At 44.0% G+C, this 15940-nt stretch overlaps 6 protein-coding genes across 6 annotated transcripts; 3 read left to right on the top strand and 3 right to left on the bottom strand.

Annotated features, from left to right (window-relative positions):
- Positions 1-487: 487 nt before the first annotated feature.
- Bfra_007476 (putative inositol monophosphatase protein) lies at positions 488-1941 on the bottom strand (the record flags this gene model as incomplete). Its single annotated transcript, XM_037337848.1, has 6 exons — positions 488-596; positions 697-828; positions 888-959; positions 1041-1553; positions 1602-1653; positions 1764-1941. 6 exons carry the CDS (start codon positions 1939-1941, stop codon positions 488-490), a joined length of 1056 nt encoding a protein of 351 aa, XP_037187228.1.
- A 563-nt stretch (positions 1942-2504) lies between these two features.
- Positions 2505-3736, bottom strand: Bfra_007475 (putative quinate dehydrogenase protein; the record flags this gene model as incomplete). Its single annotated transcript, XM_037337847.1, has 2 exons — positions 2505-3367; positions 3598-3736. The coding sequence occupies 2 exons, from the start codon at positions 3734-3736 to the stop codon at positions 2505-2507; spliced, it is 1002 nt and encodes a 333-aa protein (XP_037187227.1).
- Positions 3737-5780: 2044 nt separating this feature from the next.
- On the top strand, positions 5781-7561 carry Bfra_007474 (putative mfs quinate transporter protein; the record flags this gene model as incomplete). Its single annotated transcript, XM_037337846.1, has 5 exons — positions 5781-5805; positions 5856-5910; positions 5964-6420; positions 6474-7164; positions 7224-7561. The coding sequence occupies 5 exons, from the start codon at positions 5781-5783 to the stop codon at positions 7559-7561; spliced, it is 1566 nt and encodes a 521-aa protein (XP_037187226.1).
- A 1207-nt stretch (positions 7562-8768) lies between these two features.
- On the bottom strand, positions 8769-11651 carry Bfra_007473 (putative repressor protein; the record flags this gene model as incomplete). Its single annotated transcript, XM_037337845.1, is given in 5 exon segments — positions 8769-9008; positions 9261-10453; positions 10486-11105; positions 11273-11524; positions 11542-11651. The coding sequence occupies 5 exon segments, from the start codon at positions 11649-11651 to the stop codon at positions 8769-8771; spliced, it is 2415 nt and encodes an 804-aa protein (XP_037187225.1).
- A 56-nt stretch (positions 11652-11707) lies between these two features.
- Bfra_007472 (uncharacterized protein) lies at positions 11708-12198 on the top strand (the record flags this gene model as incomplete). The annotated part of the gene is made up of 3 exons (XM_037337844.1): positions 11708-11764; positions 11828-11929; positions 12043-12198. The coding sequence occupies 3 exons, from the start codon at positions 11708-11710 to the stop codon at positions 12196-12198; spliced, it is 315 nt and encodes a 104-aa protein (XP_037187224.1).
- Positions 12199-12403: 205 nt separating this feature from the next.
- On the top strand, positions 12404-15891 carry Bfra_007471 (putative c6 transcription factor protein; the record flags this gene model as incomplete). The annotated part of the gene is made up of 5 exons (XM_037337843.1): positions 12404-12963; positions 13211-14577; positions 14710-15035; positions 15206-15504; positions 15564-15891. 5 exons carry the CDS (start codon positions 12404-12406, stop codon positions 15889-15891), a joined length of 2880 nt encoding a protein of 959 aa, XP_037187223.1.
- Between the last annotated feature and the right edge of the window lie 49 nt (positions 15892-15940).

Below are 15940 nucleotides of genomic sequence, written 5' to 3'. Positions count from 1 at the left end.
CCCTCTATCTATTGATAGAGACTAAACCCAGCGATGCGATCTATAGTGGTCGCAGGGGCATACCTTTCCTTTAGAAAGATGTCCTTAACGGAGCGTTGGTAGATTAAACACAACCTTGATATATCTATAGTTGCTTTTGTGACTGATATGGAGAGACGATACTTGAAGGTGCTTTATTGAAACATGATCGATAAAGTGCTGAATTTCTTTCGAACATATGGCTATTTGTGTGCAATGCATATTGCGTTGGGGATCAGATGGAGTTAAGGGGGTAGTATGGATTTAGTATTATGAGAAATCTCACAAAAGAATATCGATATAAATCTGACTGCCACATACACATCATTTTTAAGAGAGCATCGAAGTTGAATGATCAGTGTGCATGCATATAAATCTAACTACGCTCTAAAGTGTATGGTTGCTCATCTACAACATTGTGCCGTACCATGCCTCATCTGAATTCTGTACATGCAATACTACCCTACCGTTAAGCTCCAGGACGGGAATAGTCTAATGCCTCTACCCTCTTCCATACTTCTCTCACTACACGCTCTTGTTGTTGTCTTCCTGTTTCAGTGGGTGTATCGCCTGCTGGTCTAGAGAGAAGGTCAGTGTCAAAATTCTCTCTGCTAAATTGGTAAAATACAAGGTGGATGGAGATGGATTTCTCAGAGGGTAATGAGAGAGTGAACATACCTAATCGCTAAATACAATCGACTACCCAATTTCACTTCTTGGATAGGATCGGTCTCAGGATTGGCGGGAGGATTCGCGGTGGTTATTAAACCACCGGCTTCGCGGAGAATGCAAATGCCTGCTGCTACGTCCCTGAGGTGTGTGTCAGTAACTGTAGAAAGTAGAGGTTTCGATGGAATGGATAAACGAACCATTCCCAACAACCTCCTTCCCACCAAATGTCAAAAGCTCCGGTTGCTGTGTATGCTAAATCCATTGTCGCACTAAACATTGCAGTGATGTTAGCATTTTGTTTCCTCGCTCCCTCGTATCATGAGAGGTGAAGATGAGAAGAAATCACTCACCTTCCCAAACTCCTAACCCCATGTACCATCCCTCCCTTTCCACCTCTTCCCCCAATCTCAGTAGCCAGATTTACAAAACTATTAATCTTCTTTCTCAAATTTCCTCCCTCGATATCCCTCCTATCTTTTCCCCACTCACAACTAAACGTACAACCCTTTGGCGCTTCTTTTCCCAGCGGCTTTCCCTTTACATATGGTAACTTCCTCTTTCTCTTCAAACTTCCAGAGCCGAAACTAGAACCACCCGATGAAACCTCATCACTAGCTCCGACATGATCGTTCTCCCAAGCGCCGTGTCCGGCTAAAGCAGAATAGGAGACATCGAGAATTGGAGCGTAGATGACTCCGATGATGGGGATACCATTGATGCAAAAGGCGATGGAGATGCAGAACATAGGGAATAAATGTGTGTAATTTACTGTTCCATCAAGAGGGTCGACGATCCAGGTTGGGGAGTCATCAACGAGGTATTGTTTGGAGGAGCCGGAGGAATAGGTTTCTTCTCCGATGAATCTGGAGGATTGTGAGCTAGTTTTTATGAATGGAGGGGACAGTATCTACTTATGTGAAGGATATCGACTTAATATCTCATGCTTAACAAATGCTTCAACATCTATTCATTTCACGTGATCAGTATGTCTCTTTTCAATCCTACCATCTTGACGCATCAGATGGACGTATCTACCCCCCTCCATAGCCAGCAGAAAAGGCTCCAAAACATACCCAAATCAGTCTGTGTAACAATGTCCACCGCATTCATTTTTTCCTCCTCCTTCCCCCCTTCATCCCCTTCACATCTCTTCTCTACCCCGTCCATCAGCATTTTGCCCGCTCTCCTCCCCAAGTCCAACGCAAACGCGTAGATCTCCTGAAGTTCTGCATCTGATATCTTGTCGGCCATTTTGATGTTTGTTAACCTCTGGATATCAATTGGTGTATTAAATGCACTGGAAGGAGGAAACTTGTTGTTGGATGGCTCACAATAAAGAGGCTCAGATATGAGTAGGCAGACCCGCGGATGAGTAAGACTTGATAGGCCTGATAGTGGGGTTGTATCAGAAAGGATTGGATTGGAGGCCGATAATAGGCGTGGTGAAGCGTAGTGGTGGGGTTGTGTGGTGGGGGATTTTTATGCTGATTAAATAGAGATCGAGAGGCCCATCGATCAGTGAGTGATGTTTGTTTGTCTGGAGATATAGAAATACAATCCGGATCCGAATGGGAAGCTTTATTACATGAAAAAGTATGAAATCACTTATGAAGTTGGGTGAGAGATAAATAAATGTGGATGTTCCAAATTGAGTTCATTGCTTGAGTATAATCTATCTTAATTTTACATATAGCCCATGCAACCATTTATATTTTAACCGCAAAGTCATATCACGTTTCTAAATAGCCAAAATCGTCACACTTGATCGTAACGTCTCTCGGACTTGAGTTCTACACATACACTTGACCTGGGAATCACGAACTCGCGTGCTTCGCCCTGTCATTCGCCAATTTCTCCAAAACAACAGTCCTTACCTCCTTTACGGGTAACTGCTCAAGCTCAACTCCCAGCCAAACCTTATCTTGCTCCAAGCCCTGGTTGATCATCGCTTCTACACCTCCTACTACTTGCCATCCAGCTTTTGTAGCTAGTGCTGCAATCTGTGTATCCGGACTTGGATGATAGCACATTTCCAAGATTACTCCCTTTTCTCCCTCTTTCTCCAAGAATTCTGTAATGATTCCTCGCGCTCTACGTTCATCGTCGGATATTGGTGTGAAATCTGGAATTGCAGAGATAATTACTGTCGGTGCTGCTAATGACTTCGCTTGTTCTACCGATTCGATATACAATAAATTGTCTCCGAATCCGTTACTGCTGCATTCTGCAATTACAGCGTCGCATTCAGATTTGTCCCGATTGACCATGTATACGGTCTCACAACCGAGGAATTTCTTCAATGCGTACACGGCTGCTCGACAGGTTCCTCCACCTCCGATAACCATACCTGCCGAGCCTTTTATATTTGATATTGTTGCTGCTGATGCGTTCTGAAGGATAGCTTCGCGGACACCAATACAATCGGTGTTGGTTCCACAAAGAATCTTCTCACCAGAAGGAGATGTGCGATGGTAGATAGTATTAATGGCACCAATGGCGGCGCCCTCGGGTGTAAGCTGGTCGAGGTATGGGATGATGGCTACTTTGAAGGGCATGGTTACGGAAGCGCCGAGAAATTTGGGGTCTTTGGTGAGTTCGATACAATCTTTGAGGGTTTGAGTCTCGTATAGGAATTGGAGGTAGTTGAGGTTCAAGGAGCGGAAGATTGTGCCATGGACTGTGGTGGGATCATTGGTTAGCTAGAGACCTAGAAGGGAGAGGAAGGAGGGGCATTGTGAAAGTTCTTGTAGCTGTGCATAGAGCGTGAAATTTCTAAGGGATGGATGAATGCTCTCTCGAATGCAGCAAGCTCTGGGAATTTGGAGCATGTCCCCATAAGAGTGATGCTGGGTGATGAGTAGCTATGAAGCAGATGATGTGATGGAAGATTCAAGGATTCGAACTCACATAGAGGAGAGAGAGAATGAGCAATGGGATACCCAAACAGGTATGCAACTCGATCCAGGTGGGAGATTTCCGGGGGCGGGGTCTCCATCATTGCGGAGGGAATGGTGGCGTCAACGGTGCTGGTGATTGTTTGTGACATAGCTGCAGATAAAACTTAATATTCGATAAAATGTTGCAACTCGAATCGTATATCCCAAATGAGATGAATTCCAATATGAGTAAGGTTATAATGGATTGGAGTTGGGAAAGATGAGGAGACGAATGGGAGCGGAAAAGTTATTTCGAGAGGTAGCCGAGGAAATGGAGCTTTTGAAATCGTGGAGATATCTTGTTATCGATGGAGGAGCAAAGATCAAACAAACAAATCAACGGGAAAGGTATTGTATTCTCTATGAGCCAAGTCTCAGGGTCTAATGGCATTAGCCCGTGAGCTATTTAATCAAACTTATACTTTGTTCAGCTAATTGGTTTGATGACAACTCCATACGTCTTGACCTGTAAGATGCTTTGCAATGCGCGGAAATACATATACGCGTCGCAAACTCACAATCTGGAAGGTTGAAGCAGAACCCCACCAAATTTTGTATACACAATGCACAGTTTCATGCTTTTCATAGATTTGTTTTGGATGAGATCTGATTTGTGAAATCAGAACCCTATTCTTTGGTCAACCCGCAAATTTCTTTAGCCGTCCGTGAACACTAGGAATGATCCCACACGACGTGGGGTAGGGTTTGACTCAATTGAACCAATGATTAGCTGGAAGCCCCTTGCCGTGAATATTTAAGCGACGGCACGGTACATTTCAGCGATAGGCTACTATTTGAGGTTAGCGTTTCCAAAATAATTGTTTCTTAGCTGCTCTTCCATTACAATTTGGTCGGAGCCTCCAGTTTCCTGTCTCCGCCATCAACGTCTCAAGGTTTAAGTCAAGCTATAGCTAAGAACCAAAGGCTTGCTTAAATGTCTTGGAGTGGCGGTGTTGGCTACAGAGGAGTGAATTCGTGTAAGAATGAGTGATTCAGAAAGCCATGGCATTAAGATATGTCGGGTAAATGTTTTGGGAGGTAAACATCTCAATATACTGCCATATTGGAGTAAACAACGAAGAAATTGGTCTTTGGGTTGCAAGTTGCTGCACATAATCAATATTCCGGGACAGCCAGATTGATTCGTGTTTTATAAAGATTACCAGCCTCAACATTCCTTCCTTTCTTCATATTCAAAGCAAATAGAACATTAATTTAAAGGGGCGAATTCCCCCGCTGATTCCCCATGGGGAGAGCTACCATGGAAACCCTTTCCACGTGCTAACCAGGTCGATCACCAATCATGTTCGTCAATGGCACTCAGAAAAAAATGGAAAAGATCTTTCCCCTCAATTTTGATATCCTTTTCCGGGTCTCCCACACTCTCCCACACAATATCATTCTCTCCATCGAGTTCCTCGTCTAAGAAACGAGTCTATTCCAGAAAGAACCTAGTAAGATCTCAATAAACCAGCCAAATCCCAATCTTTAGTGCATGATGACCTTCAAATTCGCGCCCTCGCGCGCCAAATCTTCTTCCCCTTTCCACCCCGTGGCTTTCTAGATGCGGAGCCTAAGCTAGGTCCTCCCTCGTGTGCTATCTAAGCTTCCCCACCAACAACCAAAAAGTAAGGTCATTTTGACTTTTGTCATTAGCATTGGCATAGCATTCGCCGCGCACGGAAGATAAAAACTTGCCAAGACACAACACCAAAATGAACATGAATCTTTCGTTCTACCCCAGAATACAATCCAGACTTCCTTGTCCAGTCCCAGAAGACGGAGCCGTAAGCGTGGCCAAAAGTAAGTTCTGGATTGCCATCAAATTTTGAAGATCCACCATACCAAGTGTTATCTGGATTTTCTTCTTATAAAATGGGTGTTCCGTTACGAGTTGTCTTTTTCATCTCATCATCTTTGCTCTCTTCTGTCTCTTTTCATATAAAGAACTTAATTGTCAAGAACATCTAGTCGTCTTTGGCAATTGTATTAAAGTTGCGATATCACAATACTACATTGCAGTTGGGCGGGTCCAAGGATTCAAGCTTGTGACTCACGTTACTTTGAAGAATTTTTTTCTTCACGACGCCAAGGAATCTTGCGAATTCAGCAACTTCGAAATTTTGGAAGTATTGAAATAGGAAATCACTCAAGATGGGTCTTTTGACTTTGGTAGAAGGTGTGATATTTTGGGAGTCTTCTGAAGGAGTGGCTATTGACATTTATCAGATCGACCTACGCCAGCATGTGTCTACAATGCCCGCGTATACTTCTGCGCGACTGTGTAAGTAATCCCTTCCAATATGTATAAATTCGTCAAACTAATCTGTTACATAGAGCCGCGTTTTGTGCAGTGATGATTGGATATGACTCCGCATTCATCGGCGGAACAATCGCTCTTTCATCTTTCAAGAGCGAATTCAATTGGTCACAATATTCAGCCGATGAAGCTCTCCTTATCTCCGAAAACATCGTCTCACTCTATCAAGCTGGTGCTTTCTTCGGAGCTCTCTTCGCTTATGCAGCTGGTCACTATTTGGGTCGTAAAATGGGTCTTCAAGTGTTCTCCGGTATCTTCGTTGTTGGCGCTGGAATGATGTTGGGCGCCAATGGCGATAGAGGTCTTGGATTAATTTACGGTGGTAGAGTTTTGGCTGGTATTGGTGTTGGTGGTGCCTCCAATTTGACCCCTATCTATATTTCTGAGCTTTCTCCTCCTGCTATTAGAGGACGCTTGGTCGGGCTGTATGAGATGGGATGGCAAGTTGGTGGTGTTGTTGGCTTCTGGATCAACGTAAGTTCTTTTACAGTACATGCTGGCGATTTCATTTATTGACATATGAATAGTATGGAGTCTCAACTACTATGCCCGCAAATCACAGACAGTGGATTATTCCATTCGCCGTTCAATTGATCCCTGCCGGTCTCATGTTCGGCGGACTATTCATGATCAAAGAATCCCCAAGATGGCTCATGAGCCGTGGTGATCGAGCAACCGCCCTCAAGAACCTCTGCTGGATCAGAAAACTTCCTTCAGATGATATTTACATGCTCGAGGAAGTATCCAGTATTGACGCTGCTCTCGAACAACAACAGGCGACTGTTGGACTCGGCTTCTGGCAACCTTTCAGAGCTCTTGGTAACGACCGCAAAGTCATGTATCGTTTTGCTCTCGGCTGCTCTCTCTTCTTCTGGCAAAACACATCTGGTATCAACGCCATCAACTACTACTCTCCTACTGTCTTCAAGGAGATCGGTGTCGTCGGTACAAATGCCTCGCTTCTCACCACAGGTATTTTTGGTGTCATCAAGGCAGCTGTTACACTCGTTTGGCTTTTCTTCCTCATCGACAACTTTGGCCGTAGAAATCTCCTCATGTATGGTGCCTTTGCAGGAGCCATCTGTTTGTACTACGTCGGCGCCTATATCGCCGTTGCAAATCCCTCTGCCAACCCCTCTACCACTCTTTCCGCAGGTGGCAAATCCGCCATGGCATTCTTTTACCTCTGGACCGCTTCCTACACTCCCTCGTGGAACGGTACCCATGGGTCATCAACTCCGAGATGTTCCCCCAGCACGTCCGTACACTTGGTCAAGCATTCGCAGCCGCTAGCAATTGGTTCTTCAACTTCCTGGTTGCTCGTTTCACAGCGCAAATGTTCAAAGCTATGGGATGGGGTGTTTTCATCTTCTTTGCTTCTTTAATGATGTGCAGTATTGTATTCGTCTTCTTCTTGGTCCCTGAAACTAAGGGTATCCCATTGGAGAGTATGGATAGACTTTTCAGCTCCGAATTGAAGGCCAAAGATGCCCATGGTATTGTATTGAGAGAATTGAAGGAAGACGAAGAGGCGTTCAGAAGAAACGTAGAAGGAAGTGGAATTGGCTTGGACAAGGAAGGAAACGAGAAGAGTGCTCATGTCGAAGTGGTCTAAAGTGGAACGGTATCTAGCCTGCTTTAAAGTGGGAGAATGGGAAACTCAAGAGGTTGGGCGGACTTGTGTTTGGATTTTGGCGCTCACAGTGTTTTGGAGGCTGGCTTTTTGTTTTAGGAATCATCAGAAGCACATCCTTGAGGGAGTCTTTCTATGATTGCCGCTTAGCATTACTACACGCATATATGTATGCATTGATATTAATGAGTTTACGAGTATAATAATATCAAGAATTTAAGTTTGATTGAGAAGAACTTTGATGACTTGACGATGACTCCCTTGATACGTACTGTGACTGCCGATTTTGGTGCCATGTCATACCTTATCTTGATTGTTGGCAGGTACAGAAAACCAGGAATCCAAATCATCCGGTAAAACAATCTTGATACACAACTAAATGTGACGGTTTTCGATCTTCGATCAGCTGTGGACACTTGAAGTCAGTGAGCAAAACGCAAGATAGAGTTGGCACTATTATGAAGTATTTTAACTCTTTCTCGTTCTTGACTTGAGCATATTCAACAAACTACCTGCCGTCATATCATGCGGTTCCTGAAGATAGACCAGCGTGTCAAGGGCAAGGCCAATTCTGGTGATTGCGAGTTTTCAAAATTGTTGTCAATTATTGGACGGCTTGGGCATAGTTATTGCAATCACTAAATGCGTATAATTGGAGTCATATTTCTGCCACAAAATCGTTCATGTTCGCCTATTATTCTTGATAAGATGTCAATTGAGTTTACAGGAGTATACTTGGATCAATCAATGGGCTGGGTTATAGCTCAATCGATTCTTCTTTCTATATTAACAAGCTAGAATCTTTTCAAGAGGTATTTGAGTACAATGTGTGTTGATTGCACACTGCGAATTACTGCAATAGATCGGAGACACAGAGTAAATGTTGGAAATCCTGCATCTTCTTAATTCATTTCCCAAGAAATTTACGGACGTCACTTTGAACAACCAGCTTCACTCTGTACAATCTACGTGGAAAGGTGTATATACCTGTGTCATATTTAAGTTCATCAATCGGCCCCTACCCCTATCCCTGACCCATAACCCCAATCCCCATCCAATTTTGTTGCTTCTTGGTGTCTCCGCTTTCCTTTCTCCACCCACTAAAACTCCACATAGCTAATATAAACAAGAATCCAGTACAATAAGACGCTAAATCATGCACAATTTTCTATAAATTTCATATCCATTATCATCCCATCCATGCTTGTCTATCGTCCTCTCCTTCCCCATATTTATGATAATTTGAATATACCTCCATTCTCATGCGTCTCTTGGGCGCTTTAACACCAGTCATCAGCTCAAATTGAGCGATAGCCTGCTCGGGAAGGACTTCAAGACCGTCGACTACTACCCAGGCAGTTTTGGTTTCGGAGCGGAATTGGCGGATTTGAGAGAGGAGAGGAGTTGTGAGTGGAGGTTTATAGGAGAGCTGTTGTAAAATGTTAGTTGGTTTGTAGGATGCATGACGAACGTGTGGAAAAAGTGATGATTATTTCAAACATTGTATCCAATATGAGGGGTGTATTGTGCTTGAACAACGATCTTAAACAAACGAGACTCATTTGAACAAGTTAAAATGCGTATAAGTGCAGAAAAAACGTCTTCGATAAAGGGTGAAAATCACTAGGATAGTGTTCCGAAGATGGACACTGAAGTAAAAAGACAAGAGTAAAATACGTACCTCTACAACAACTCCACCAGTAGGACTACCCAACCATTGTAAAGGCATCGTGAAGTTTGCTGGCGGCTGATCCCCTACATTTCGTGCCGGGACACAGGAGACAATCATAGTAGGAGGGCTAAAGCCCTGTGGCCACTGCTCCTGCGATGATTGCAACACATGTACAATTTTGCCATGATTACTCAAACTAGTAGCCCACGAATTGAAGTGATCAGCAACTCTCTGAGCATTCTCTAGTGTTCGATTGAATAAGAATATTTTGCGACAACCGAGTTGAATCATGGCATACACAGCTGCTCGTGCCATACCACCTGCACCGATGACTAGTCCCGTCGTTTTGGATGGCTGGACGACATTTCTTGGAGATATGTTACGACGGAGACATGTCATTATCCCAATGAAATCGGTGTTGTCGCCATAATAAGCAGTGACGGGTCCAGCTTTACTTCGACGATTTGCGTGTTGAAGTAAGGATTGCGTGGTACCGTCAAGAGAATTGCCGTCTGAGGATGGCCGAAGTGGTAAGAGTGTGTTCACAGCCCCAATAGCTTTTGCATGGTAACTTTTTGGGCCAATTCGCGACATAATCTGGACTTTGAATGGCTGTGTGATGGCTGCTCCACCAAAATCAGGTCGCTGACAGATAGCATGAATATCATCAACGGATTTGACTTGTAATGATTGGAAATCGTTGCTCATACCACACACTTCATAAGCTGTGTTGTGCATTGCTGGAGACAAACTGTAGGCCACACTGGCTCCAAGATGTACAAAATGAAGTGGATCGAGTATAGACTTTCGGTATAGTTCTTGCCGAGCCTCTGCTGCTGTTGGAAGGAATTGTCGGAGTTGACTCTTACTAACGGTAGAATTCATGATAGGATGCGTTACTGGTGTAAAAATTCGATTCTCAATTAGAGAACTCCTTCCATGGTCTCCAAGATTATAGGCGATTACGGGAAGGTGGCCTGGTATAGATTCGATTTTCCTCAGGAACCCGCGAACAGTCTCATTGTCACTTTCTTTCGAGGTTGCTCGAGCGAACCTTACTATATCACAACCTATCGACTCGGCTCTCCGATACTGTATCATCCTGGACTCGTCATCCCATCCCCATGAGTTTTCGACGCGGTGAAGATAGTGTCCAATAGTTTTTGTCCTTCCAGAAGACCGAACAAGCTGCATGACACGATCTGATGAATGCTTAAGATCGATGACGATATACTCAACCCCAGCCGGAGCCCGTGCTCAAGTAATGCAAAATAGACATCTTCTTTTTGAGATGAGGACAATGAGAGACCTTCAAATGCATATTCTTCGGCATGGAGGATAACAGGTACCCCAAGTTCCCTTCTTACCGTTGAAACCTGTTTGGCTAAATCTCTTTGGATATCGGGAGACCTCAGGGCATCAACCTTGATTTGAACTGCGTCGGCTCCAGATTCCAATTGTTGAAGATCCAGATCAGGAATTGTCGACATACGAACAGACAATGCATAGGTATATAGTCTGCACTCGGGTGGCAAAGCCGCAATAGAGAACGGACTTTCTAAACTATTACGAAGGACACCTTGTCCCGTGATGAAGTCAAGAAACGCCGAGAAGTCTTCCTTTGCATGTTTTAATTTTGATGAAACATTGGGAAGTCCTTGATCTTTCGGACTCGCCATTCCATCACAACTTCTATCGTGCAAATTATAATATTCATAATTTGAACAAAATCGATGAGCAGCATCGGCGTTTTCGTAACGTGCAGCTTCGAAATCTCCTATGTTCAGCATTTCTCGAATCCTTTGACTGTTTCGCAGAATATAGATCACGGGATTTGTTTTTGTATATTCTCGACTAGCAGATCAATCAAGTTAGTGAATAATCCCAAGATTGCTACTTAAATATAGGTATGTAGACATATTAAACGTTAACACCGGTTGTAAAAGTATTGACACAGTCCCAGAGTATGAAACGAATAGAAAAATTTGAACGGCGAAGATAGAGAAAAGGATTATGCTTACAGTGTCTTTTGTACCTCTGTTGCGAGACTTGCCATTCCACATTCAATAATGCATCCTGTTCTGTTTTCGTATAACATTTGCCTCGCAACGTCAATGTTTCTTTTGTGAAAGTCTTGAGCTCCATTCTGTTGGACGTAAGCAGCACGAGAAAGGCCTGTGACTTCCTGAAAATAGTGGTCTTCAGTTATCAGTCGTCGACCAAGATGTGTTGCTCCAATAAAACCCAAACTTCGTTTTCCCGACCCCGAGAACCTATGAGAATGATTGACGCGTTGGAGGGAAAAATTCGTCCTTTCGTTTGCACTCCTGGTTTCAATTGTATCGCCTTTTCTATATCCATGGTTCCATTGTTGGAAATGACTTGAGTTGTTAGAGACATCGTTTTGCTCGCATTCTGGATCTCGTCCCGTAGCACGTGATTGGCTAAAATCAAGGATGAAGGGGCTCCGTTCCAGTACAGTTCAACGAAGCGACAAACTCAAAGATGGTATGGTAAGTGGGATGAGTTGATTACAGTCGATAAATTTTTCTCATGAATAAGTACAATATAACAAGAGAAAAACCAAGGGAAATTGTACAGAAATGGTTACTTATCGAACTACATTCTTGATCGCTCTTTCGAAAAAGCACCGAGACACACAATCGCAAATGCCGAATGTAGGTCCCTTCAATCAATCACCTAGACCTAGTAGACTAGCCAATGGCCATGGCCAGGTACTAATTAATAAGCGGCTGTCGGGTGAGAATTCTTCCACCTCCAGTTGAATTAGCTCGGACTCTTGGCTGTCTGTGGGGTATGGGGAAACGACGAGATGAATTTGAGTTCAATATCAAATTTTGTATGGAGAATGAACGGCAACTTTAAGATATCCAATTGCTGTTACCTGGGTGAAAATCAATGCAGTGAATCATCGCGATACCATTGACAGGAATAACGACACCCACCGAGCTGCTAGTAACCTTCGCGCGCGACTCAGAACGACAACCCATTTGATATGGTACGGAACCAAAGACAATCCTTCTGGTTGAAGTAAGAAACGAACCGGTCGATGACATACATATGGTTCGCATGCGAAGATATCTCGGGTTGAAGCGGGCATCGTCCCTTGTTGTATATTATCCATTGTAGCAATGGAACATGGAAACTCTACCCGGAGCTCGAAGCCTGAAGGGGCATCATCGAACAATAAAAAGGAGGCCAAGGCTCTGCAGGGAGGCTCGAAGAAGCAATTACAGGGCACACGAAAACGGGTTTCTCAGGCTTGCGACAAGTGCCGGAGCCGCAAAGATAAATGCGATGGGAACCGGCCATCATGCTCGACTTGTTTGACCCACGGTAGAACTTGCTCATACGACGCGAATGTAAAGAAGCGCGGGCTACCAGAAGGATATGTTCGCGGGATTGAGAAGTTATGGGGTCTGACAATAAGAGAAGTGGAGGGCGTTGAGGATGAAATTTTGGCAGTATTCAATGGGGACGAGACAAACGAGGCACTTATCAGCATTTGGAGAAATGAAGATGGACAGCAATCGGACAGCCTGGCTGAGATATGGAGGAAGTCTCAATTATCAAGAGAACTGGAAAGATTACTACCAATATTGGAACCGGGGCCTGGATCCAGTACTGGGGACATCATCAAGAGAAAACGTCTCGATTCAGATGTCCAAACAGGGAAACGACCTGTGCTAGGGTGAGCATAATCGGGTTTATTTGCATTCTACATCTCTCAATGTTCAATCCTGATTGAATTTTTACCATTAGTCTGGTATCTCCGGTTCCGAACTTCCAAGCAATTGAAATTTTAACCTGGTTTACCGTTCACATTCGATCGCAAATTCAGTCTAAGCTAGACGTCCAAGTAGATCTGAACATATGGAATTTGCTTAGACTGTTCCATATAAATGGAAAATTAACTTTTGCTGACTCTCGGCTTGTAGTCTAGGCGCCCAATCCGATTCTCCCATATCTGTTCCAGACAATGAGCCTCCACCGCGGACTTCAATCAGTGGCTGGTCCGAGCAGAAAGTCGATTTTCAGATTCAAGAGGAGCCGCCTGCGTCCCCAATAGCTGGAAGCTCTGTCGGAAAGTTTTCCAACAGTCTTCCAGAACCCATCACGCACCGCGGATCGATTTTGAGTCCTGCTCACCCAGCAGCCGCGGTTGGTAGATCAAATCTGCCAGAGCTTCCTTCGGAGACCTGGCATCTCCTTGATGTATATTTTTCTTATACTCATTGTTGGCTCCCTGTTATAGAAAAGCACGACTTATTGAGAATATCGTATCAATATTCTCAAACAAGGACTATTGGAGCGGAGGTCGTCAGTGGAGACCACGCACTTTTATGGGCTGCAATAGCCTATGCCAAGTTTCAACATCGAGCTATCAATAACATACCTCATGCTCAGGGATTAGTATCACAAGATGTATGGACCGCCGAAAGAATGTATACACACGCGAGAGCTCTTATTCCAAATGAAGAAGGAAATCTAGACCTTGGCCATGTGCAAGCTCTCCTAATCTTGACTCTCACAAATTTTGGACTTGGGCATTTAAACAGGGCATGGATTCTTATTGGACAAGCTGTCAGAATTGCTATTGAGCTCGGTCTTGAGAAACCGTTGGTTGAGGAGCCAAAATCATCGAGGCATAACTCGAGATCTAAGCACGTGTTCCTAGGTTGTTTTGCTTTGGATACCTTGGTCGCAGCACGTCTACGAAGACGCCCACATTTAAGATCAGATGATCTGGATTCTATTGGAATGTTAGTCGAAGATGGTTTGGAAGAATGGGATCCTTGGACGGACTGTCTCACTGTTCGAAGGAGTGCTGTTGGAAACTCTAGAGTTCCAGCCTCTATCCTAAGTACTTTCAATCGTCTCGTCCAAGTTCTCCAAATTTTGAACGATGCAAGTTGCGCATCCGATAGTTCAAAAACTGTCCAATTCAGCACCGGATTGCTGGAAAGGTTACATACCTGGAGTCGATCCCAATCGCAGCCTTTATATTTCGATTCTACTGCAATGAATAGTGAGCAAGCTTCTTCGCTGCTACCACATCATTATCATCTTCACATTGCATATTTCACCACGCTTGCGGAATGTCAGCTCTTATCACATGGTCAAAGAAAGGGAAGCCCTGATTTAGAACCTTGCACAAGATCGGCACGGCAAATAGTTCACCTTTTGAAACGACATTCTTATACATTTGGGCTTCTGATAGTTCCACCAACATTTGAGTACTACACCAAGAAAGCATACGATGTTGTTCATGCGGTCCTGCGAAGTATTGATAATACACATATTGGTGAGCTTGATTTTATTCTCTTACTCCCCAATGACCTACTTCTTCCCGGATTCTGATTCTTCCTTAATGCCTAAAATTCTTTGGTTCTTTCGTCTTCTGTGATAAGCAATTACTGACAACCTGACGTCGCAGTTCTTGACGATTGGAAGTACAACTTAGATATGTGCGTTTCTACCATGGAGCCAGCATGGCCGGTTTTTGAATCCTTCAAAGATTCTGCCGAAATCGCCCTGCTAAAAAACCGACGTGAAAGCCAAGCTGCGTTTGATCTCATGGTCCCAGCAGCCGCGGAAACACCTCAATCTGCCAAAACGCCTAACAGTACAGCCAGCTACGAAATCAGTCAACCCTACAGTCCTCAAGTCTTCCGATCACAATCAATGAACAGTATGGATACATCACGACCTAGCCGGAGTAATTTACAATATACAAAGAATTTGGTGCCGCCAACATCACATGTAAGTTCATTCATATCTTGGTCATGAATTCTCCAGATCGCGACCTTGTGTGAACGTCTTATTCTCAAAGCTTGGTCGAAACTTCGATGATTAGGACTACAGTGTAACCTTGCTATCCTTGTCTCGCCATAAAGTTTTGTTCCCTATCCTACTCAAGCCTTCCTTCATAGGTAATTGCTGATCCGCCCGTGATGCAGTCCAATCACTCTTTTAATGGTTCTCTGACAGAGAATTTTCCTACAAGAATCTCGGAAAGTCCTCAATCGGTTTATAACAACGGAAATACCACAACTTCAAACTCATGGGGTGTTCCTCAACAAAACCAGAACCAAAACCGGGCCACTCATCGAATGCCGTTTGGGTTGCTCCAACAGTCTCCCAACTTGCAACAAACAGTACTCCCAAATAACCTGGAAACCGATGGTGATTCGATATTCAACGATTTTGCTGTCATGGATGCAATGGAGTGGTATGTTATTCTTTCGAAACCACACATAGTAAGAAAAATATAGTACTAACAGCATGTAGGACGAATAGTATGGATCAGAGTTTAGTGAATCTCGGATTCGAGGATCCCGACAATCGAAATAAGGATTTTTACACTTTCTGCCGGGAACCTGACCCGCTATACTCAAACAATAGTATATTTCAACAACTTCTAGCGAGCTCTGCAACAGATTCTTTGGGGATGGATAATCATGGTTTTGGAAATATGGGAATGGGCATGCCTGGCGATGCAGCGTTTGGAGGAGGCATAGATTTTGGACACGGCGATGAAGGAATCGAGGCAGGGCAGATACTCCAGGCACTGAGTGCTGCCGAGGAGCAAAGAACAAATCCTGGTGGGAATGGTTGATGTGCTTCTGCTTGAAAAAAAAAGATTAAAAGAGATCAATGGTTTTGTA

The sequence above is a fragment of the Botrytis fragariae genome (genome assembly GCF_013461495.1).
Source record: "Botrytis fragariae strain BVB16 chromosome Unknown tig00000795, whole genome shotgun sequence".
In the NCBI taxonomy this organism is placed as follows: domain Eukaryota; kingdom Fungi; phylum Ascomycota; class Leotiomycetes; order Helotiales; family Sclerotiniaceae; genus Botrytis; species Botrytis fragariae.
Note: the sequence above shows the minus strand (reverse complement) of the source record. Positions and strands in the feature narration are given on the sequence as shown.